At 35.9% G+C, this 25,483-nt stretch overlaps 2 protein-coding genes and 1 pseudogene across 2 annotated transcripts; 2 read left to right on the top strand and 1 right to left on the bottom strand.

Moving 5' to 3' along the window:
* Nucleotides 1–684: 684 nt before the first annotated feature.
* Nucleotides 685–11,800, top strand: LOC113112623 (prominin-1-A-like; annotated as a pseudogene).
* Nucleotides 11,801–12,414: 614 nt separating this feature from the next.
* LOC113112624 (Hermansky-Pudlak syndrome 6 protein homolog) lies at nt 12,415–16,915 on the bottom strand. Its single transcript, XM_026278350.1, is given in 2 exon segments — nt 12,415–15,880; nt 15,882–16,915. Coding segments are annotated over 2 exon segments (2,505 nt in total). The 5' UTR covers nt 16,599–16,915; the 3' UTR covers nt 12,415–14,092.
* A 1,438-nt stretch (nt 16,916–18,353) lies between these two features.
* Nucleotides 18,354–22,162, top strand: LOC113112622 (non-structural maintenance of chromosomes element 4 homolog A-like). Its single transcript, XM_026278349.1, has 11 exons — nt 18,354–18,443; nt 18,949–19,188; nt 19,283–19,363; nt 19,517–19,647; nt 19,836–19,978; nt 20,963–21,062; nt 21,159–21,249; nt 21,342–21,436; nt 21,512–21,560; nt 21,645–21,730; nt 21,990–22,162. The coding sequence occupies exons 2-11, from the start codon at nt 18,972–18,974 to the stop codon at nt 22,059–22,061; spliced, it is 1,065 nt and encodes a 354-aa protein (XP_026134134.1). The 5' UTR covers nt 18,354–18,443; nt 18,949–18,971; the 3' UTR covers nt 22,062–22,162.
* The last annotated feature ends 3,321 nt before the right edge of the window (nt 22,163–25,483 follow it).

The following is a 25,483-nucleotide window of genomic DNA, read 5'->3' as shown; positions in this document are numbered from 1 at the left end:
CTATATATTTTTTAGGACAGTTAACAAGAACAATAAGGAAACCATTAAAATGTCTCCTGAGTCATGACAAATGTTTTTGATCTTTGAATAGGTTAAAGGAATTTTTATCAATAATATTAGTTTTTAATCCAACAATCCATGTTTTTATCAAGAGTCCACTTGTGCATATGGTTATTTATCTGCTGTTAAATGTTTTTGGGTAAAATAAGTGACACTCCTTTTTTCGTTCATGTCTATTAAGATAACAATAAATGCAATTTCTACTAAAAAATACTTTTAAGCACTCACTAATCATGTTTTCAATTAATAAATTAAAAGTCATTGGATATATAAGAAATAATTCACCCAAAAATGAAAATTCTGTCATAATATATATGATATAAGCCTGTAATTTAATCAATGAAATATATGGTGCAATGTAATTTTTTTCTTTTTTTGGAGGGGTGTGGGGGGGGGGTCATTTGGGACATTTTTTATTTTATTTTTTTGTGCCATTGAATTTTTTTTGTAATTGATTAGTGTTCATTGTCAATAATAGTGCTTTTATAGATACAATTTTGTCTTCGATAATTGTTTTATCAAAATTTGAAACAACAAGTGCACAAAATGTAAACAAATGAATTTAAATAGAAACAATAAAGATATACAGATTAAAACCGATCCCCCATTAACGATCTAACAAACTCGGAGCCTCCCTCTCTTCCTCTTCCTCCCATTTGAGTTTATCTTTTCCTTTTATTCATTTACTGCTTCACTCAATGCAGCTAAACTTCAGTGTTGACATCTGGGATAAAGACATCAGATCTTCAGACTCATTTGAGCTGAACTAAAAAAGGAACTCGCTCAACAATAGCTGGAGAACTTTAAAACAGGTAACGTTAACGTTAGTAACGGTTGTTTATGAGTTTAGCCCTGAGCGGTATAAGTTCTCCATTTCTCTAACTTCTCCTTTTCGGACTTCGTTTTCAGGTAAGTTAACGTTACTGTTTTAGATAAACAGTTAAGTTAAGTACAGTTTCATCTTAACGCTGATTCGTTTAATGTCAGTCCAACCTGTTCATTTAAATTGTTCGGACTCAGTTCTGCTTCAGTCTGTATAAATATGTATGAACTTGTTAAACAACAGAATTAGAAAGAATCTAAAAAGATAAATAAAGGCAGAGCTTTCACAGCGTTTTCATTCCTGACCGTGTTTTTGTTTTTATATTTTAGTCAGGAAGATCCGTTTTAGGAAGTTAATTATAGCTGGCAAACGCTAGTCGCTCCTCTTTCTCTAATTAAGACTGCCGTTATTATAAGACCATTGTCATACTTAGGTGACTTTATTGTCATACTTAGGTGACTTTATGTTCTAAAGCTTTTACGTGAATAAACTTAATTATTGACATTTATCACGCCATAGGTGACATCTGATGACCGTAAGAATCGAGAAATGACCTTAAAACCTACTGGCTAATGCTCAACATGAGGTCCAGAATGAAAAAGGTTTTTTGGAGTGGCTTTTTGCTCCTGTTTCTCCGGACATTGGTAAATGGACAAGTGTCCTGTCCTGTAGAGACGACGAGAACAGCGCTCCAAACTCCAGATGAAATACCAACCAAGCTGACCTTCAACAGTGCCTTTATGTCTCCAATGGTACATTCATTCCTGGGCTCTGTCCAGTCCAATCCATTCCCTAAAGGTGAGTAAATCTGCTCTGATTTTTGTGTTTGACAAAGGCGTATTCAGTACAAACAGAAAATGTTCTTTTGTTATTGACTAATCTGTCATCATCAACAGTTTGGTTACAAATAGGCACTATGTGGCACAGAGGAAACTCGATCTAAGAGCATAAAGGCTGTATTAGACTCATTAGAGGATGTTATTAGGCTGGGCTCGTTATGCACATGGTACAGCGCTTATTCAGGTGGGATAAATGCACTCAGTTAATTGTCAGAAGATAAGCCACTTGTGCAAACAACCATGCAAATGTTCATTAGACTCGTATCATCTCCCCTTACCTTTCTAAGAGTTTTGTTTACACTGTAAAAAAGAAAAAAATCTGTAAAATATATGGTAAAAAAAAAAGGCAGCTGAGGTTGCCAGGATAATACCGTAAAATTATATTGATTAAAAATAATTACTTATAATGTTAATATTATAATTATAATATGTAGTTATTACAGTATATAAATCTATAGGAAGTAATATTTTAATTATACTTCAGAATACCTGTGCAATCCAAAAGACAACCCAAACAATGTTCTTGTCAAAAATGTTTTATTCAAAAAGTAAACTATTAAAACCATTTAATTTAAAACCATTGCATGTTCAGTTCATCAGCAATTTACAGGTATTAATGTCTTTTAAAGGGATAGTTGACCCAAAAGTGTTTAATCGCCCTCATGTTGTTCCAAGCCTGTATGAATTTCTTCCTTCTGTTGAACACAGAAGAAGATATCTTAAAGAATGTTGGCAACAAGACAGTTGTTGGTATCCAATGACTTCCACAGCAGGAAAAAAAATACTGTAGAAGTCAGTGGGTGCCGTGATCTGTCTGGTTACAAACATTCTTTAAGATATCTTCTTTTGTGTTTAACAGAAGGAAGAAATGTATACAGGTTTGGAACAACTTGAGGGTTTCCATTTAATTGTACCATTAAAATCACAGTAATCTTTTACAGTGTACTACAAAAATATATTTGCTGTATCCTTGTAGTCTGTATAGGTGCAGTCTGTATCACAAATGGAAAAGCAAACTTTTAAGTTAATTATTACCTGAAAATTCATTGTATTGTTAATGAAATTAACCTTTCATGCGTAACCTCAAAGTTCCAAACTGTTCATAAAATGTTCTCATAAAACAATCTCTCTTTGATCTATAATTATTGGATCAAACATGCGCTACTTTTTTTTTTTTTTTTTTACATGCTTTCTTGCAGACAATTATGATTCAATCTAACAATAAAATGAAGCATTACTTTACAGAAACCTATAATGGATTAAATATTACTGCATAGATACGTCACTGAAGGTTGTTCAGGTTACAATGACAAATTTCCATTCATCATCACCTATTAACAGAGTATTACTGTGTGTATACTCTACCTTTTTTATTTTGAGTGTAGTCTTTTGTTATAATACCATCTTGCTGACATCAATAACTATTTAGAAAAAAATAGGTATGAAGAATTATGTTAATGTTATACAGTAGTGAGTGCTAAGCTTTGACCTTGGTCACTTCATCACCGTTTACCTCTGAGACTTTAATAGCACAAGCAGAATGCTGGGACACTGGTTATTATATTTATTTTGTGTTGTATAAATGAATATCAAAAATATATGTACAATGTTTTGCCATGTTTTTTCTGTAGATATACTCATTGGAATCACAAAAGGTTACGACACAGAGACGGTTAAAGAGGTATGTCACACCCACATGTAAATTTAATGATTTGATAAGTTTTATGCGATAAATATTTTAGTTTCATATAAAGAAGAATGTTCTTATGATTTAATATAGCCTCCAGATAGCAATCAGATATAAATGAAAGTGTGTGTGTGTGTGTGTGGTGTGCACGCTTTGTGCGCATTTCTTTGATTCTTTCATTTCTTTTTTACCACGTGAATCGTGCCAAATTCAAACACGATTGGCAGATTTAATTGTATTTTACTTTATAATTATTATTATTATTATTATCTCTCTCATCTGTACTGCCTAATTTCACTGCCTGTACTCCTCTTTCACTTATGACCAGGTTTTGCAATACCAGACAGGATTCTTGGTCTGCGTGGCCATTGGGATCCTGTACATTGTCCTGATGCCTCTAATTGGCCTGTTCTTTGCCTGCTGTCGTTGCTGTGGTAACTGCGGGGGCCGCATGCAGCAGAAGAAAACAACAAACATCCACTGCAAGCGAAGAAGCTTTTACTTGTGCACATTTCTCATCACTGTACTAATTATGTGAGCACCAGTTTGAGTGTAATGTTATTGCAATGATATCGACATAATATATAATAGTTTGCCAGATGAATATACATTTCTGTGCAGGGCAGGGAACATCTGCATGTTCCTGAGCAGTACAAACACTTCAGAGACTTTGATGCGCAGCCCCACAGAACTCACCGACATCTTGGAGAATGTCAAAGGCTATCTTAACTCCATTCCTCAGGTAGACTACACCATTCAGAGAGGGGAAGTGAAATGAAAACCTCTTGTGTTTCAAATGTTTTTTTTTCTTTCTTTTTTTTATGCACACCAAGTCTGCAGGTTTTTGATAAAATAGACAGTAAAAACAGTATTATTGTGAAATATTATAATGCATAACTATTTATATTTTAATATATGTTTAAAAATGTAATTCATTTCTGTGAAACAAAGCTGATTTTTGCTGGTCTTCAGTGTCCGGTGGTCCTTCAGAAATCATTCTAATATGCTGAGTTGGTGCTCAAAAACATCTTATTTCAGGATTGATAAATAGAAATTTAAAAGAGCATCACTTATTTAAAATATACATTTTTTTTAACATTATAAATGTTTTTAGAGTCACTTTGGATCAATTTAATGTGTCCTTGCTGAATAGAAATTTATGTTTTCCCATTTTTTTAATTTCTATAATAAACTCTAGGTTGATTTATGTCAACAACTGAAATGAAAGACAATTATAACAATACTGAGTTAAACTAAATACAGCTGATACATAAGGAAAAACTTATTTTTGATTCCTCAACAGCAAATCCAACAAGTGACGAATGAGAGCCGTGTGACTGTGGATACGGTCAAAAACAACTTAGTTGGTATGTCTTGTATCCCTTAAGACAATGGTCAGAAATTAATAGGGTCAAAATACCATTGAAACTGACAAAGATGACACTCAAATTAGAAATGTAATCGACGAATTCCTCTATTTACTTATTTGTAACATCTAAACATTTCTCACTTGGCTCTGATTCCATTTGTTTTTTCTTTAAAATATGCTGTACAGATCTCAAATTGAATATCTTCATGTTTGTCTCATAGAAACAGGGCCTTTGCTTGGCAAACTGATCCAGAATGGTCTTAAGGGCCACCTTGACCCAGCCTTAAACTCCACTACTGAAATAGGCCAAGGTATGTACAGTATGTGTGTCAAATAATAAAGTAGTCAGTCCCTTTCTTTGGGAAACTAGCTTCATGATCAAACCTTTGCAGCATTAATGAATCCATTGATTTCAAAATATATTGTGTTCTTTATGTGTGTTACAGTGATAAACAGCACCAGCGATGGACTGCTGCAGCTTAATAAAACCTTGGAGCTGCTGAAACCGAAGGCGGCCGCGCTGCAAGCTAATTTATCTGCAGTGAGGCAGAGGATTAACAACACTTTGCGTATGTCAGACTGTGTAAACTGCGCTGCCCTTCAGCCAGAACTGGATAAACTATCACTGGATGGAAGCCTTGAAGTAAGCTTAACCAGAGCAGTCATGGGGACAAACCAGAGAAAAGCTCAGTGGGGAATTCTGCTGTTCAGCGAAGCATGTGGCCTCCTGATGATATCCTGATTACACTTTAAGATTTGCGCTAGTTTCAGGTTGAGCATTAAGAGAAGTAACTGCAAAAATGTGGTTGGATCATTACACAGTCATTCTCCCTTTCTTTAAACTCTATAGACATTTTGTAGTTGTGTCAGGTCAGTGATTGGAGCAGAGCAAAATTCTGCTTCTGTCTTCTTGGGAGAACATAGGCATTACTATAATACCCACACAACATTTTGGCTTGATTACTTGACCACCATACAGCATTTCTCTAGAAGTGCAGAGGAAAGTTGTATAACTGGTCATCTGTGCACGCAAAGGCTCAGACATGTTCCTGTGGCTCAGTGGTAGAGCGTTGCATTAGCAGTGCAAAAGATTCAATTCCCAGGCACTTTATCTCGTAAACCTAACTCTTTCAACCTGGTTGAAAGACATTTCCATAAATTCATGCTGAAATGAAAAATGAAGTGTCACTCATTGTGTGCGTCAGTATATAGTGCATTAATGTACAGCTAGTACTGCCATCTAGTGTCATAACTGTATTGCTCTGCTTATAGCATTAAAAGAAAAAAAAGCAAGTTTAAAATTTGGTGAAAATGCTAATTATGAAAACATAATATTTATTATAATCATTAATAATTTTATAATATAGTATTTATAATAAATAATAGATATGCATTTAGTATTTTTTTCCTCATTAAAAGGTTTAACACATAAAAGATGAATAGTATTTTTTGAAAAGTATAATTTAAATTATTCAAATTCAGGATTCAGTCATATAAGAAGTTTAATATTAGGGGCCAAGTTCACATGACCGGTGAAAACTACTAATTTTGTCTCATTCACTTTAATGTGTGCACTTCATACTAGAGTGACAAACCAAAAAAATATATATTTATAGGCTTAATATATAGTTTAAAATGAAAAAGAAATCTTGATCTTTGCATTTGCTTTGTCTTTCTCACAATTTGGTAGTTTCCTGATCAAAAGGACCTGAGGTCTGCTGTAGACAAGGCTATAAATGCTGATGTCACTGGACAGGCGAACAAGGTTAGTGCCGTATTTCAAGGGTATAAAATTTCACTTCAGTGCATTCTCTCTCTCTCTACACTACAACTGATTTGGTGCACAAGAAACATTTCTTAGTATTATCAATTTTGCAAACAGTTGTGCTGCTTAATATTTTTTGGAAAACCATGATAACAATGATTTTTGGTAGGATTCTCTGATTAATAGAAAGTTCAAATGAACAGCATTCATTCATTCATTCACTCATTTATTGTAATATCATAAATGTCTTTCCTGTCACTTTTGAACAATTTTATATACTTGATGATATAAAAAAATACTTAAAAATGTAAATTTCCTGAAAAGGGAAAAAAAAAAAACTTTTAATAGTCCTACATATATATTTAATGGTTTGCATTATTTCTACTAGCTATTGTTCCATGTTCATTATACATGTTTGATTCCCAGGGGAGAGACTTTTTTGGCAGTATACCAGGAAAGGTGAAAAATGAGACCAGACTAAGTGTGCAGGGTAAGTGTGTGTTGTTAAGTGTCCTTTCAGGGGAGTCATTCGATCTGACTATCTTAACCCACAAATGTTTGTTCACTTAAGAGTTAAGTAGTGTAGTGTTCTTGAAGTTGCTGATCAGTCTTGTTGTTGAGTGATGCTGTGTCTTGTGTCTTTTAAAGGGGCTCTATTGGAGCTTGAAAATTTAAAAACCCGGATCTTAAGTGTGACTAAAGACCTTCCTCTTAATGTGTTCAACACTACCTCAGCATCACTAACGGACATGCAGAAATCGATCAAAGGTTTTGCTCCTTATATAGAGCGATCAAGCCAAATCAGGTACTAATTAACCATGATTCTATGTGTGTTCAAACACAATATATTCATATATATTAGAATCTTAATTTTTATAATAATCTCAAGGAGAAGAGGTTTGAGTATTTATTTCTTTATTTTGAATAGCCGGGATGTTGGATTGGTCATGAGCTGTCTGATTTTGCTGGTGGTGATCTGTAACTTTCTGGGTCTGCTGCTGGGCATAGCTGGACTAAATCCTAAAGACAGTCCCACTGAACGTTCAGGCACATCCAACTGTGGAGGAATATTTTTCATGGCGTGAGTATAAATTCCCCTTTGAATTTGTGTTTGTGTAACAGAAAACTGTAGTCAGTGTGCATTCATTTCGTTGTGGTACAGTAAAAGTATAACACTGTATGTGCAATATTTACTTCCTCCTGTGCCATTTTAGAGGGGTAGGCTTCAGCTTCCTGATCTCCTGGATCTTCATGTTTGTGGTGTTGGTACTTTTCATAGTGGGAGGAAATAGCTATACTCTGGTCTGTAGACCGTGGCAAAACAAGGAATTCTTCCAGGTATTTCCAGCAACACTGACTCATGCTAATCTTATGACCTTGACTAGTTACTAGTTTCCAGTAAATGTTTGCATATCATTGCCAGTATATCTGATTATCATATAATCATGTGTTTCATAGCTCATTGACACTCCAGGGATGATCCCAGATTTCAACCTGTCCAGCGCTCTGAATCTGAATACAAACCTGAAGATTTTTAATGTGTACAGGTATGTCACATAAGACAACATGATGGATGGCTGTTAAATCTACATCATTTGTCCAATTTAAATCAGTATATGTACTTCTTATTATTTCTAGTGACTGTCAAAATAATAAGCCCTTGTGGATCACATTTCATCTGAATGAGATCTTCGACCTAAATAGTAAATTAAATGTTTCAGAGGTGAGATATTATTACTCTTTCTTTACTTTCCTATGATCGATGCATCATTTGTTGGACACTAATGGCCGATTCGCTCAACAGTACACTCGTGAGATTTATCGGTCCTTTGAGGGGGCAAAAATTAACATAGCAAACATAACCATCCTCAGTCCAGAGGTAAAGTCCCAGCTAAACAACTTCGCCAGCAGTGCCAGCAGTATGAACTTCAGCAACATCATACAGCAGGTACACCGTATACTTCATTCGCAAAAGGAGCACATACTGTTTGTGAAATCAAATGACGTATACTTTAATAAGGGGCATATATGAGCCTTTTTTTCAGTGCTCCACACAGAGATCTGATTTTATCATCCAGTCCGTCTGGAATAACATGAAGAAACAGAACAGATTGAGACAGACTAATGGCAATCTCTCCAAGATGCTTCAAGAGACCTACCTACAAACCTACAGTACATTTAAAAGTTTTAGGCACTTGTGTAAAAATGCTGTAAAATGAGGATGCTGTCAAAAATAATGTCATAAACAGATTTTCTTCATCAGTTAACTTCTATTAACTAAATTAAATCAGCATTTGGTGTGACCACCCTTTGCATTTAAAGGAGATTTTGCCCTTGGTGCACTTGCGCATAGTTTTCCTGGGAGCTTTTCAGGTAGGAGATGTTGCCACAGGTCTTCTGGATTGAGTCTGTCTCAGTTTGTTCTGTGTCTTCGTGCCATTTCAGACAGACTGGATGATGATCAGATCAGATCTCTGTGTGGAGCACTGGCCGTTGTCGGACTCCTAGTGCAAACTTAAATCTCATTGGATTATTACAATTAATGGCAAAATGAACATTTGGAAATGTAAACTGATATTTACTACTGACACACTACAGCAAAAGACAGAAATAACTGACTTAAAACCATTTTTAGCTGGTGAAAATACTAGTGTTAAAATTTTGGCCACCACTGTTATGACTTACTAAGAGCTTTCCTTTTTATAAAGCATTATATATATATATGTGTGTGTGTGTGTGTGCGTGTGTGCGTGCATGCGTGTATGTATGTATTTTTTCCTGTACAATATTTTTGTTTTTGGGTAAATGCAAAATTTATTGTTTCAAATATTTTATGGACAATACAAATATATTAATGTTCAAAATATATTAAGGAGTACTTCATAAATATATGAGGAGGTACTTATTGAGAATATATTTATATAAATGTATTTTAAAATGTATATTAGCAATACATTTTTTGATTTCAGATTAATGATGTGTCAGCGACTAATCTGAGTTTAGTAGCAGAAAGTCTGGATATCTTGGCTGGCAAACAGGTGAGAGTTACCCTTGTTTACTTGTTGTCTTGTTAACAATGACTGAGATGGACCACATACAGTTACAGTATGTGTATCTTTCAGAGTAATCAAAATATAAAAAACCAACTGCATGAGGAAGCAAAAGATCTGCGAGACATCCAGAGTGAGATGACGTCAAACATTATACCTTTGCTGGTGTGTTAACACTACACAAAAGACAGTACTCAGAATTTAAACTCCAACTGAATGTGGCATTAACATTAGGAATGAATGAATACAATCACAAAGTGTTTTTCAATAGTTTGTATCATGAGCTTACCATGAGCTACATCTGTTTCCTCTTTGCAGATGGAACTGAACACCACCGTTAAGAACCTCAGTGCAGTAGCGTCTCAAATAACTGTAAGTAAACAGTCATCATATGTGCCAGTTAGTAGTCATACATTATAGCTATATACAACAGAGTCTGCTGCTAATTACTTTACTTTAAAATAATTAAATTAAAGACCCATGAAATATGATAATGTGCTACTTGCTGTTATTGCATGTGCCATGTGGTATTAGGGCGCATTTGAAATGTTGTCATTGTTTTAAAGTTCACTAGCATATACAGTACTGTTCAGCAAGGATGCATTGTATTGATCAAAAGTGACAGTAAAGACTTTTATATTGTTACCAAAATTCCTATTTCAAATAAATGCTGTTTATTTTTAACTATTTGCTCATCAAAGAATCTTGAAAAAAAAGTATCATGGTTTGCATGAAATTGTTGAGCAGCACAACAGTTTTCAACATTTATTTTCTTTATTCATTTTATAGTCAGCTGTGGAGAATGTTCTCAGAAAAGTTGGCTCTGCTCAGGACGTCCTGAACTACAACATATCACAAATAGTGAAAGCTGTGAGTGTTGTACAGTCAATGCTCTATGCAGCTAAATCATCTGTCAGGATGCTTACTGTATTACAGTGACGTAAAAATCTACTGTGCATTTTTTTTTCTGCAGGAAAGCAGGGCATTCATAGACTGTCAGCTGGAAATCTTTCTGGCATTTGTTCACTGGGCAAATCAAACGGTATGTTTGTGTTTTATTTATATTCAGGGTGCCGACTATCTTGATGATGATTAAATATGATTGTGTTGTACTCTGTATCAGATCACAGAGAAGGTGGGTCGTTGTGGGCCTGCAGCTGCAGCGGTAGACAGAACAGAGGAGCTCTTCTGTAAACACTTGGTGGAGTCTTTGGTAAGAATCCATCACCAGCTCTAGCTGCCTCTTTTTGTCTTTTCACAGTGCTTACAGATTTGTAAGTGCACACGGTTCTCATCTAATAAACCCTTAACATAATATCCTGTCTGTTCCCCAGAACGCCTTTTGGTTGAGTTTGGGCTGGTGTATGATGTTCCTGATCCCCAGCATCATTTTCTCAGTTAAACTGGCCAAGTACTACCGCAGGATGAAGTATTTAGATGCTTATGAGTAAATGTTCTTATTTGTTTTCTAAATGCAGAAGCGGATCATGGAAAAGTCTACTGTTTACCTACTGTCATGGGTTACCTTCTGATTTCTCTCTTTAAAGGAACAATAACTTCATGATGAATCCTTTCCCAAAGGACCACCTCAAACCTGAATTATTGGAAAATGAAAAGCAACCTCCTTTTACATATTTACATAATTAAAATTGATCGTTAAGTTTCATTTTTACACATTGGACCACATCTCAGTAAATGGACAAGTAGGCACTGATTGTAGGAAAAATAATGCCAAGGTAGCTTCTGAGTACCTTCTTCTTTATTTTTTGTGCCATAGACTGTATCATAAATTAACTTTGCTTTAAATGATTTCAGCTTTTAATATTTAAATGAAAAGCACAACTTTACTGTTACAACTTTAATGTTTTTTTTTTTTTGTATTTATGGCATTAATGGGAGTTTAGAAAGCACTTTATATGGTCCTGTGGGCACTGAGATTTATTTATTCCATTTTTTCAATAAGAAATACGGGTTTGCTGTTATACGGTCTGCATATATTTTTTTATTTAAAAACAAGATTTCTATTAGATTGCTCTAATAAAGTAATTCGCTCATGAACACTGGAAACTATAACTGTATAAACCAACTAACAATGACCTCTTTATGAAGTGGTGCGGTCTGACAGGACACAGAATCTGAGGCCTGTTAAACATTTCTATCTTGTGTCATGTATTAATTACAATCACAATAAAATATGCTCACACTAACATGCTGGACCTGTTTGTTTGGTGTAAAGAATCGCTTGCCACAGTCTGTCCAGACGAGCCGTCTAGAAACCCTCCCCCCAGTACACGCCATGTCCTAATGCCATTAAAACAGTGTGCCAATCAGGATGAAGTACTACAGCAGTGGAGTACACATTCCACACATATCTGTACTGATCAGGGGGGAAAAACAATCAGGAACCAGACAACAGGATTTATTCACTATTTAACACTGACCAAAACTTATATACTTAGGATTCAGATTAGTAAATACTACAGATACTTAATGGACATGCACTACAAAGACATACCTGCAAAATAACGCAACTGGCCTTGAAATCATGTAAATCTAATCCGTGTGCACGTTCATGTTATGTGTACACTACCCTTCAAATGTTTGGGGTCATTAATCATGTTTTAGAGGAACGGATTCAAATAACTGATGTTCTTTGGAACTACCCTAAAACATTTGAACAATAGTGGATGAGAAAAAATTAAACATGTTTTACAAAAGTTTTACAAAACATATTTTCTCACCTTCATGTCAAACATTTAAATAAATACATCACAACTATATGTCCTCTATTTTACCATCAACACCATTAAGACAGAAAATCTTTTGGTTTTAACAAAATAGCTTTATTCTGTTTATTCACATATATACTGTAGGTTATGCTGTAGGGTTTGCCAGTAGTAGTGTTCAAACGATTCACTTTTTCCTCAGCAGACAGAATGCTGCATGGGTTTGTCTAACAGTAGCACACAGAGATATTTCAGACATTTTTACTAATTTTTTTTTTAATTACATTTTGAAACCGTTTTTAGTGCCTTTAGTTGATTTCTTTAGATCATAAATAAAAATTCCAAATACATTGTGCAGAATACACCAATAATTAGTAAACACTTGCATCACAAAGAGAAAACAGAAGTGTTTTAGCTCTCCAAATACAATTAGCTGTGACCAGTCAATTCAGGGCAACACAAGCCTGCCCAATATAATTGAGTTTGAAGCTGGTCACTGTTTAATAGAATTTAGCTGAACTGAATTGAAAGCAAATGTGTGAATGCTGCTGCTGATCTCAGTAAGAATGCAGAGGGTGGGTCTGTACAGACCCAGTGAGTTTATAAAGCTTTGCATTAGAAGCTCATCAGAATTCCCCTCCAGACCACCAAACCATACATTACTAATAACAGCCGTGACACTTTATCTCAGAAAGAGACTTGAAAACAAGTGGCAGCAATACATGGGTCATATTTAATTGCTTTTTACAAAGTTAAAATCCCTGTGATAGCACTAAATACAAGAGCAATCTGGAAAACACACAAGGCATTTCACATGAAATGACCAAATCTAAATTGTCCAATGCATCAGCATGCACAGTACATTTTATATTACTGTACATTTTTATGAATGACTAATTCATTTTTAGCTTACATCTTCCACAGAATTAAAACATATGTTATTACGCCTAACGTACGATGACATGAACTGTAGTGTCAGCAGAAAAAAGACATTGTTATGCTAAGAGTTCATAAAATAAGTGATCTAGAGCATGAAATGTGGATGATGCTTAGTCATCTCTGACCTTGCATCTGGATTAGAGTGACAGCATGCCTTTGTGTGATGGCTATACAAAGGACACATCTGAAGATAAGGAAAAAGAAAATACTTTTTAAAAGACACCACAATGTTGATTGTGAATGTCAAAAGATGAAATGCATCAAACCCAAGTAAACATAAAAACAACATATATTACATTCTATATAAGGAATAATTAAAGCAGTAATTAAACATTTGCATTGCAAGTTAATACTTTACAATTTTAATAGTTAATAAAATATTATTTGATATTTTCAGTATATATCTCAGTGCCCTAAGAAGCTCTGTAATTTTGTTCAGACCATGCAAGGTAAATAATACATATTAAAGGGACAGTTGACCCAAAAAAGAAATGGTCTCATCATTTATTCACCCTCATGTCATTCCAAACCTGTATGACTTACATTGTTGTGTAGAACATGAAATACAGTCAATCCAGTGAAACTTCATCGAGTCCAAAGTTTGTTTTGGACCCCATTGTCTTTAATTGTATATGGAAGAAAAAATAAATAAATAAATAAATAAAAACCGTTCACCAGAATATATTTTTTAGTTTCCACAGAAGAAAGAAACTCATACAAGTTTGGAATGACATGAGCCTGAGTAAATGATAACACAATTTCATTTTGTGGTGATAAGAGCTTTTTTAATAACATGCTATGTAAAGGGTCAGAAATGATTTGCGAGTGGGAAAGTCAGACCAGTCTGGCTTGACATGTCGCTTGAGATCCAGAGGAAGTCCTCTGCTTGGTTTCCTTCTGCTCAGCATCTCTGAACAGTCCCTTCGGCTGACGTGGAGGAGTGAGCGGAGGAACCGTGGGTGACTGAAGGATATCTGCGTATCTTTGGCTCGGTTTGGTCTCCCTTTGGAGAACTTTTCTAAGCAGTGGTTTCAAAAGCCCGATGGTGACCTGGCTGCCGTGCGTCTCAAAAGGTCCTGAGTTCTGCGTTGAATCAGGCAGGTTTTTCAATACAATATTAAGTATGCTCGTAACAGTCATGTCCTCTGGACAAAGAGTCCACAGCAGGTCCAAATAAGGGTCCAAGTTTCTATGTTGGGACACTTCGCACAGCAGAGCACAGAAAATCTCTTTGTTCAGAAGTGGGCTCTGCCGGCAGAACCTCTCAGCTACTTGTGCAAGCTGTACCCACTGGCCTTGCTTGATGAGAATCCGCACCGCTTGCATTATTGCTTTAGGCCGCTCGCTGCACAAAAGCAGCTCCACTTCCAGCTGTTGGTAGGTCCCATTGCATGGGAGCACCGTCAAGGCCCGTTTATAGAGCGGCAAGCTCTCAGAGCTCTCTTTCATGCTGTAACCCCACGAAGACTTGGAGGACCCGCCGGACTGTTGTTGTGCCAGTTCGAGAAAACTAGGGAGCCAGCTGGGCTGGAATTTGAAGATGGAGTGGCACAAGAGCTCAAACACAGGCAGCGCAGAGTGTTTCTGCTGACCGTTGCAGTGAGCAAAGTTCGCTGTGGGTTGCACAGGGCTGAGGATGATTTTCCATAAATCCGCAGCAGCTTTAGAAGACAACAAACCCTCACCGTTGCACCTCAGATGCAGAACCGCTTGAATGGCGTGCCAGGAGTAAGTGGGAAAGAGATAGAAGATGCCGTTCAGGTATTGAAGATTCTCCCTCTCTAGCTCACCGCTAAGAAGCCGGCAGATCTCCTGCTGCACCAAGCTTTCACTATAGTTCTCCAGATCTTTCTCTGAAGCCTTCACCATTGATGTTTTGATGTCCTCCAGCAAAACAAGACTCCTGAGTTCCGATTCGAGTGAGCTCATGAGTCTTTCTTGACCTGTGGAATGTTTCTCGCCAGTTTTGTTCTTCTGGCTGCTGAGGTAATCCCTGAGGATGGCAGCCAGCGATATGGGCGCTTGAAACATCCCACCTTTTTTTAGCTTCTCTACTGTGAGCTGCGTGCTACTTAGACTTCTTTGCTGATAGTATTTACATGCCTCCTCAAAGACAGCCTGAACCAAGAGTGCACTCGAGTCTTCTGGAAGCATTGGAGAAGGCTTCGGGTTCTGCGTGACCACAAACAGCCCGGTTTCTGACAGCATTTGTGGAGAGTGACTATCCAAAGTGTTTACGAAGAGAAGAACTTCTGTTTTCAGACTTATTCTTTCCAATTCGAGACCACAGTTAGTGTCGATTAAGAAGAGGGTCCTGCCTATTGTTAGTGCCAGGATTTTGTTATATATATTCAGGCTATTTTGGGACCCACTAGCACTTAGGCAGTTATCAGGAAGTTTGTATATGTTGCGAAGACCGCCGTCCCTCTTCATAATGCTTACCCAACCAGTGCTGAGAAGGAGAAGGAGGTCTCCACATCCAGTTGGAGAGAATCCACAGATATCAGGAGGATTTATGGTGGATAGAAGGCCAATGCAGTCTGTAACAAGTCTCTTGAAGTCAGATTCCTTGCTCGAGCTTTTCATAAGTGTGCAACAACAGGTACTATGCACTTTGAAAGATGTCATGTTCAGGAGACCATGCAAGAAACACTTTCGAGACACCCATGGAAGAGTTTTCCCTCATATCTGGGAGCAGATAGACCAAATCCCCAGAACTGATGGTTGTGTATTGAGGATTATTGTGCAATGCAATTTTCACATTTCCCAAACTCACACCCCCCTCATTAACTTCTATATTCTTTTTGCAGATGCAGAACCTGAAGTTGCTGCTTACAGTATTGGAGTTCTCAGATGGTGGTCGCTCCTCACACCATATAATGAAATTCTGACACATGCACACCGAAATGACTTTAGCACGAGGGCTCTTGCACAGATCCACGGTCTGGAGTAAATGCCAGCCTGATCTGCACTCTAGGAATTTCCAGAATTCCACTCTTCCATTCTCAAAAATAACTCCCAACACAGAGGTTCCATCTTCTGGTTTGCTTTGAGGGATATAAATCACATCCACTATAGGCACTTTTCCAGTTAGCACTAGATCAACGTGCTTCTGGCATTGCATAAGAGGGGCTCGCTGATATTTGTCATGTGTCATAAGACCACTCTTGGGCTGACGCACAATGACATGAATGTGACGTCCATCTGGACTCAGACGCACATCGGACAGACAGTTTTGAGATGAAATGTTGGAGTATGCCTGTTTGAAAAACTCTTTTAGATCCTTTCCTCTCGTGAAATCGGCGAAATCAGTCACTTGTTCCAATGCAAGTAGCGTCATTTTGCTAAAGCGTTGATCTGGAATAGGAAGCACACGATGCGCGCGAAAACACTTTCAGTTTGGACCAGCGATCATCCACAATCTCCCTGAAACATGTCCAGTGCTCCTTTCACGCGTTAACTCCATCATATGACGCTGTCATATCTCTACAGTCCATGAATCCTACGATATACACGTAAATTTCTCCTGTGCTGTCCGTTTCTCCTCCACTCCTCCTGACATCACGAGTTTGTTAATTTCCGGAATCTAATGGCTGTGTTTCAATACCAAGCGAGGGGCTCACTCAGACAGCATTATTGTGCAACAACGCACGCCGCTGTGACCGGCCGAAAACCTGTCTAGTTAGGCAGCTTACTACGTTTTGAAACACATCCTATGCGTTGTTTTTAGTCTTTTTTTCCTCCTATGAAGGGAGGAGTTTAATTCATTACCCTGCTCTCTATCCTACATTATATAGACACAACTTTCTACGAGGATCAACTATATATTTTCTTAGAATTAGCTACTAATATGTTTTCTACGTATACATGGCTGTTTTCTTTCATACACCTTATTGTGGCTATTGTGTGTGTAAAATCATAATCAGTTTACGTCAACACAGCCGCATTTTTATTCATTCATGGTGAATTATCTAAATATATAATAGTTATAATATAGTTGCAGTTATTTGAAAAATACAATGGCACAAATTAGTTTTGAACTGAAATTTGAACTATTCCTTAAAAAAAATCCTCTGGATTTTTAGAGTGGTTTTCAATGTATTGGCAATTTAAGGTATCTGGATTTCAGGTTTGTTCAACAACATATACTATGTGTGTTTTAAGGTAAATTAATTGCGAATAAATTAAATTTAAGGACTACAACTACCACAAGGATGTGAGATTACGTGAGAGACAAAAATTGTGATAGCAATACATGTATAAAAATACAAACCGGAGACTAATAAATAAAATAATATAAAGAACTAATAAATAAAATAATATAAAACATAATTATGATACTAGCTCAGTATACAAGGTGTTTTTAAAATTATTATTAGACAATAGACATAACATACAATAATTACAACAATAACATGACATCCAAAAAGATAACAATCAACAATATTGGTTTTACAATAAACGAATAAGAGACAAATAAAATTAAAATAGAATGATTTAAAAATAATAAATAAAAAGAAGGGGTATCTATTGTGTATAAAAAATAATGTAAAATACAACTAGAAAGCAGTAATTTATAGCCTACTACGTACTTAAAGAAAGAAACAGCATATATTAATTCAGTTTTCAAATAGATTCAATTCTTTAGCAAATACAATTGTATCACTACATTTTTGTTATCGATAGCTACATTGGAGAGACTCAATATACAACTGTAGATCAGCCAAAAAAGCCTTCAAACAAAGTTTGGAATTATTTATTCTACTTTTTTGAATATGAAATTTACCTAATCATTTCATAAGATTCATCATAAATTCGTATCATCATATTCATCATAATTTTCGAATCAAAATATGATAACATCTTTGGATGTTGATTTACAGTTATAACCAGATTTCTGTTGAAAATGATAGATTTTCCCAAAAATGTTTAGAATGATAACATTCAAAGAAATTTTTGAATTTTTGAAATTTTTTTTTCTTCTGGCTCATCAGTACGAAAAGAACAATTTTCATCAAGATCCATATCCAAATGTATTTCTCGATGTTTGCTCAGTGTACAAGCTTTGTCATAGAATGCGTCGGAAATGACGTGACGCAAGTAAAACACGCATCCTTCTACTCCAGCGAAGGTTTCGGTTTCGCCGTTGATGCAAAGGACTGACATGATCCCTGCAGTTTTTAAAGTTTGAAAGTTTCCATAATACATTTTAATTAGCTAGTTTTTGAACATCAGTGTTTGTTATTTATTCTCTGTCTTCATATTCCGATGTCTGATCGCATTTATAGATCAGATGCTTTGGATCGCAAATATGATCACTGTCTATTTTCAAGGATTGCTTTCAGACGGGTTTTAGTTTTTTTTTTATAAACATTTATTTATTTATTATTATTATTTAGAAAAGTGTCACTAAAATCTGTCTGTGTAAAAGTAAAATACTTTTTACTGACCATGTGATTAGCAAGAAGCATACTATATTAATATACTGTGATGCTTTATATATAAATCATGCTGCATATTGTACTTTATTATATAATGTTAATATTTTGTTATGTTATCCTTAACATTTTTTTGCAACTGTCATTTCTAGGTCTGTATAATGTTTGTTACATTATAATCTGACTTTACAGGTCTAGGAACTTAAGTTTCTGTAATACTATTATTCAGACATATGTGTCTTCTCTGAATAGAAAATCAAGCTGAAACATTGAAGATGTCTGATTCGAGGAGAAGGTCTAGAGGGAGTCAAGAGGAGTCAGCGGGAACGTCCAATGGACTGGGTGGGCGGAACAGGTCAGAGAGAGCTTGTGATATGGGTGATGAAGATGATACTGGTGCCGGACCCTCAGCTATTAGTGAGGAAGATGATGATCCAACACACAGGAGAGAGATCAGGAGCAAGTACAGGGATCTGATCAATCATGTCCAGCGTGAGTATTAATACTGTTAAAGTTGGCTACAATACAGTTATAAAGTATTGTAGGTATATTGTTGGTTATGCTTTTTTGTTGTTGTTGTTCACAGAAAATCGTGAGGACATGCTGAACCCAGCTAACAATAAACTCACTGATGTTTTAGAAGAGGCCAACAAACTTTTTGCCAATGGTATTCATTTTCATTTTCATATTCTGATACCTACTGTATTTAATTCAGTTCAGTCAATTAGTAGTATGCATGGCCTGGCAGAGCTCTCCACACTTACTTTTCATATTCTGTGTATTATGTGTTCATGCTTGTCTCCTGCTGGTTTGTTTTCAGTGAGTCGGGCTCGTGAAGCAGCGCTGGATGCTCAACTCCTGGTATTAGCCACTGATATAGGGAAGGAAAAGGCCAGCCAGCTACGTGCTGAAGGCTCTGCGTTTGACCCGTCTGCATTTACAGAACATTTGGCAAGGTTTTCCAAAAGCATTGTAAGCCTAAGTATAGATTGTACAACCATTGCCACCAGTGGTCTCTGCAATCAGCTTTTGAGGAACGCAGCCCAGATTTTGTATTAAGTGTCAGAGGAGAAAAGCATGTTTAGATTTCCTGTGAAATGAGTTTCTCCTTGATTGATTTCTCTTATTGATCATTCTAGTTGTCCTTCATGGGTCTGAATCGTTTTGAGGATGAAAGTGGTCAGGATGGGAACTTAGAGGGATATTTACCACAAAGTGCCTGGCAGAGGCTTGCAAAGAGATCTGAGTTTTGCTTCAAAACAGCCCCCTCATTCCACTACATGTGAGTATGTCTGTAGTAAGGGTACGTTTAAGTCAAATCAAACTGAAGGTGATAAGGTAAGTGTAAGAGGGTGTAGGCTTATATATTGGGAATTCACATTATAGTTAAACATTCTTTTGCAGGTGATTGCAACGATGTTCATGATTTTTATTTTTTGCAATGTTTTTGTACGGTTTCTAAAGAGTATGTTATTATTAGGCTAGTTTTGATTACATTCTCGCCTCTTGTACTGAAATATTGTACTGATGACATTGTGGCCTACTTCTGTAGTAAACAAAACTATTTATGTAGCTACTGTTATGGATTCAGTTCAAAGCTAATTTAAATTTTTTATTTTATTTAGAAAGGACATAATGGATAAAAAGACAAAGTAAAGACAATTATAATGTTGCTAATTATTTCTTTTAAAGAAATGCTGTTCTTTTGAACTTTTTTATTCATCAAAGAATTCTGAAAATAATGTATCACAGTTTCCACAAAAATATTAAGCAGCACAACTTTTTTTTTCCCCACACTGATGATAATGAAAGATTTCTGAGCAAGAAATCAGAATATTAGCATGATTTCTAATAAAGGATTATGTGACAATAAATGCTGGAGAAATGGCTGCAGAAAAAAAAAAATTACATCTGAAAAATTATAAAATACAATGCTGTTATTTTAAAATGTTAATAATATTTCACATTGTTAATGTGTTTACTCTGTTTTATCAAATATATGCAGCGTTGATGAGCATAAAAGATTTTCAGAAAACTACTCCAAACTTTTGTTTTGTGTAAAGTTTGATTTCCTTGATATTTATTGGATAAACTTTCCTTTATCATACTTTTATTTACACTAAACCTCAGAATCTGTTTGATTACACTGGCTACTAAACTGTACTATAGCTTTCAAAAAAGAACATCTTCTGACGGCCTCATTTTGAAGAGTTTGCGAATACAATGTGCAGTTTACAATACCTTTGTTATTTTTGTTTATTTCAAGCCTTGGCTCGTTTCTGGCAGAGCCTCCTCCTCTACGGCAGAGAGTTGAAAGACAAAGGAAAGCACCCAGTAAAGAGGCCAAACGAATGATGCCCACCCAGGTGTGCTCATTATAATGCAAATGCTGACATTCTCTGGAAATATTCTTGATGACCTGTCTGATTTTAAGAAATTAAGAAAATATCTTGTCATCACAGCTGAAGAAAATGGAAGAATCTAACCTGGAGGCGACAGAGAGAGAGGTCGAAAGAATTCTTCAATGTCTGCGAAAATACTTTGCTCATGACCGTAAGCATGTTAAATAAGCTGAAATTTAAATGTCAGAGTTAAGCAAAACATACTATGTCAAAACCCATAAACGATGACCTTTTCCGGAACAGCAAAGGAACCCATTTCATATTACAAGTTCGTCATTGACCCCAACTCCTTCTCCCGGACTGTGGAGAACATCTTCCACATGTCTTTCCTCATAAGGGTATGTTAAAAGGCTTCAACAGCTTTGGACATAAGTACGTAAGTCTCACAATAATTAATTAAATTTAACCCTCAGGATGGTTTGGTGAAAATGAACTTGGATAAGTATGGTCTTCCTTGTATAGGTAAGATCAAATCCACAGGTCATCATTTTAGTTGTATTTGTTTGAATGAACTTCGAGATAATATGTATTATTGGTGTACTGTAGCTCCAGTAAAGAAAGGTGAGGTAGAGCTTGGTAGAGCTGCTGTCCGACATCAATGTGTCATCTCCATCAACCAGGAAACCTGGAGGGTGAGCACTTTATGATTGCATTTGGTGTATATTTGCAATATTAAAGCAGATGTTTGGGGTTGGAAAGAAGTGTTTTTTGGATTCTGATAGCGATGATAATGTAGAAATGGTTTTCTTATCGGGGTTACCAGAGGCTTGTGACTTTAACAACTATTTGAGACACATTTGTTAAAATTTTTTCATGTTCATATATTTATTTAACTTGGAACAGACTGTTCTTTACATTAAATAACTTGTATCTATGGTCTGTGTCTTGCAGGAAATCATCGATGCCTTTGATATTAAGGGAGCTTTTATCCCTCCTTCAGAAGTTTTGTCGCAGGAAGGCTAAGTTGGAGGATAGTTAGCGGCAGCCACCAAAATATTTCTGGTCAATTGTGTGCCTATAGAGGGTGTCTGCATGCTTAAATATTTCTCTCTGTTCACATGGGATCAAGTGTTCTTAAAACAGGTTTGCTTTGTAAATCATTATGTAAAGATATCCTATTTGCATGTCAAAATTTTTCTATTTGCACAGCCCTCATACTACAGAGTGGCCGCTTTTACTTACAGGTAATTTCCTTGAATGTCATTTTACTATCTAAGCTGCTCCAGTAAACCTTATTATGATTGTGTATTGATAAGAAACTTATTGCAGATTACCGTATTTTCCGGACTATAAGTCACACTTTTTTTCATAGTATGGCTGGTCCGGTTTTGTTTGAATTTAGGGATTTTAAGGTTATGTTCGAATTTCTTCATAGTAATGACTAATCATTAATCTGGTCACAAAAGTACCTCAAATGTAGAACCTCAAAATTTGCCATATCCTGACTTCACTGTATGTTCAGCTTACATTTGTACACTACCACGTAGAGGTGAAATAACATCTGTATAATTTTTTTAATAAAGTTGAAAATGTGTGAATGTGATTTAAAACTACTCTTATAAAATCTTAATTAATACATACTCTTGACTGCTGCCACTATAGTCAAATATATAAATATTTCCATATGGCAGTTTTCCTGCGCTTTGTTGTCTGTTTCATGTTCAAATTAAAGTCATTGTGTTAAATGCTCATGCAGGGAGGCGATAGAGAGCTGTCCATGTGTGCAGTGATCCCACTAACATCTGAAGCCTTTTGGAGGGATCTGCCTGTCGTCTGAGTAGCACTCATTTACACAAGACATTTCTTTAAGATGCAGGGATTTTTGGACAGTGTAGTGGAGTAAATCTGCATTCAGGTCAGTGGCTGAGGTCGTGATTTTAGTGTAATATTGATTTCTTTGCTGTTTTTTTTTTTGTCTTTAGGCTTTTTATCTACTTGTTTTTTTTTTGGGGGGGGGGGGGGGGGGGGTCACAGTGTTGACTTACTGCTTGAATTTCTAAATCCATGAGTCATTTTTAAGTATGTCCTTTATTAAACACTTTCAAGGGAATTGCAGTATCTTTTCCTGGTGTCCAATTTTAGTGAATACTAATGAGTAAGATATGTATCAAAACAAATATTGTGTAACATGCAAATTATTTGAAGCTTTTTTTTTTATAAATACAGTTTTGAGTTCTATTTCAGGGGTAAAGGTTACATTTTTGCTGGAAGCTCATTTTCCTAGGGGATGCACAGACAATTCTGGCCAATAAAGATAACAATTAAATAACAATTATGGACTAAAACTAAAATCATTAAACTGTGTCAATGTCATTTCGAGATCACCGCATTGTCATTTGCAGTATGAAATGTGCATAACTTTTCATTTTTAGATAAACATTTGATGAAAAAAGTTCAATATTCCATATTTAAGACTCAATAATTATATTCCCTGTACAGTCATCATTATAGGAAATTGTTCTTTAAAGGAATAGTTCACCTAAAAATTAAAATTTGATGAGCAAGTGATAAAATGCTAAGTTTCTCCAAATCTGTTCTGATCTTGGATTGAATGAGGGGGAGCACATTTTCATCAAATTCTCATTTTTTTGGGGTGAACTGTTAAACTGTTAAAGAGTTAAATTAAAGTTATGTTAAAGTGCTGTCACTTTCAGGTATCACTAGATGATGGCAAGATTTCATTTAAAATAAAAAACAGGCAAGAAATGAATGCCAATTAAATATCCTGTACTGATCAATATACCCATTTCTTTATTGATTTCAACACGTTTTGTTTATGATACAAAAGAAAGCCACTGTAGCATGAGAAAGTCTATGCCTCTGTCAAATCAGTAAAAAAAATGTTTGGAAGTCAACATTAATTGATGTTATGACCAACTTTACTACAGTATAGTATTCTATCTACTTATTTGTATTTTTTATTCTTTTATTATGTGTTTTATGTTCTGTCTCTGTCATTCTGTTGTACTGCGGAGCTTCTGTCACAAAAACAAATTCCTTGTATGTGTAAACATACCTGGCAATAAAGCTCATTCTGATTCTGATTCTGGTATTGCGACACAAAAAAAATGTGGGGCAGGCTTGATCTTATCCACTGGTTATTGATTGGATTTTGCTGAATGGTGGCAGATCTGAATATGATTGGCTCAATAAGAACAAGTTCTGACATTTTTATAGTATACATTTTTTATGTACTTTATTATTATTATATATATATATATATATATATATATATATATATATATATATATATATATATATATATATATATATATATATATATAGCTGTAACTTGAACAGTAGCATGCATAAGGAAAATAAACAAGGGGCAATTCTGTTTTCTGCCCATTTCACTTGAGTAGCTCTATTGCTTTTCCTCTGTCGGTTTTCTTTTAATGCTCAGTACTGTGTCATCATGCGTGCAACTGTTGTTCTTTTAAACTTGCAGATTATCTGTTCTGTTATTTTTCTTGTTCTCATTCGGCCTCTGTATTTTCTCTTCTTCCCCTCCTCTTTAAACTTGTGCGATGGTTGCTTTTGATAACAGAGTGGCTTTTTACCCACTTGCAGAATCTTTTAGCAACGCTGCAAAACCCAATGTAGTAAGAGAGGAAAAAATGTCAAGACACTCTTCTTCTTTTTTAATCCTCAACTGTGCTATTTATATAATTCTGTTGTTGTATAACAGAGAATGTGCATGTATGTCATATATACCCTGGGCATTGCAGTAGCTTATTCACACACTCTCTCTCTCTCACACACACACACACACATAGGGTATCCTCGCACGCTTGCACTCACTTGCTCACACCCTGCTTGCATTGCTCAGCGATGCCATTTCTCTGTTGTGGGGATGCAATCCTGGAGAGATTATTTTTGCAAGCCTTGTAGTGCTTCAGTCACCTCTCCTCAGGAGGACATGGAATACAGGATGGGAAGCTGCATCAGAGTCGCACGCAGCCAGGTAACACCGCATCTCAGACGCTGCAGACAGAATGACAAAATGAGAATGATTGGGAAGACGTCAGTGGCTGTTTGTTGGTTGTCATTGCAGGCAGAAGAAGGGGATGAGGGGGAGTATTTGTGTTGGACTGAGCTGACGTCTGCAAATGAAAGAAAAAGCATGTATTTTTGTCTGTCTCCTTTCATACTGGCCTGTAGTGGTCAGAGCTTGGGTGACTAAGAGCATGAAAGGAGACGGGAATGGAAGGGAAAAAAAGGGGGAGGTGCAAAAGATTCCTGACGATATCTACAGTGTAAGAGGGTAAAGGACGCAGGAAAAGGAATGACTGATACGGATGAATGAAAGGCTGTAGACAACAAGCAAATTAAGTCTAAATTGTGCTGAAAATTGGCATGTGAAGATTAAAAAGGAAGTAAGAAAA

Source organism: Carassius auratus, chromosome 13, assembly GCF_003368295.1.
Source record: "Carassius auratus strain Wakin chromosome 13, ASM336829v1, whole genome shotgun sequence".
NCBI lineage: Eukaryota > Metazoa > Chordata > Actinopteri > Cypriniformes > Cyprinidae > Carassius > Carassius auratus.
The sequence above is the reverse complement of the archived record's forward strand: the minus strand, read 5'-3'. Positions and strand labels throughout refer to the sequence as shown.

What these genes read in the sequence shown, in the direction of transcription:
- LOC113112622 (XM_026278349.1), top strand. Translation starts at nt 18,972, where the DNA reads ATGTCTGATTCGAGGAGAAGGTCTAGAGGGAGTCAAGAGGAGTCAGCG. An exon ending in CAACAAACTTTTTGCCAATG is followed by an intron (nt 19,364 to 19,516) that starts GTATTCATTTTC and finishes GTTTGTTTTCAG; the next exon opens with TGAGTCGGGCTCGTGAAGCA. An exon ending in GTATGGTCTTCCTTGTATAG is followed by an intron (nt 21,561 to 21,644) that starts GTAAGATCAAAT and finishes GGTGTACTGTAG; the next exon opens with CTCCAGTAAAGAAAGGTGAG.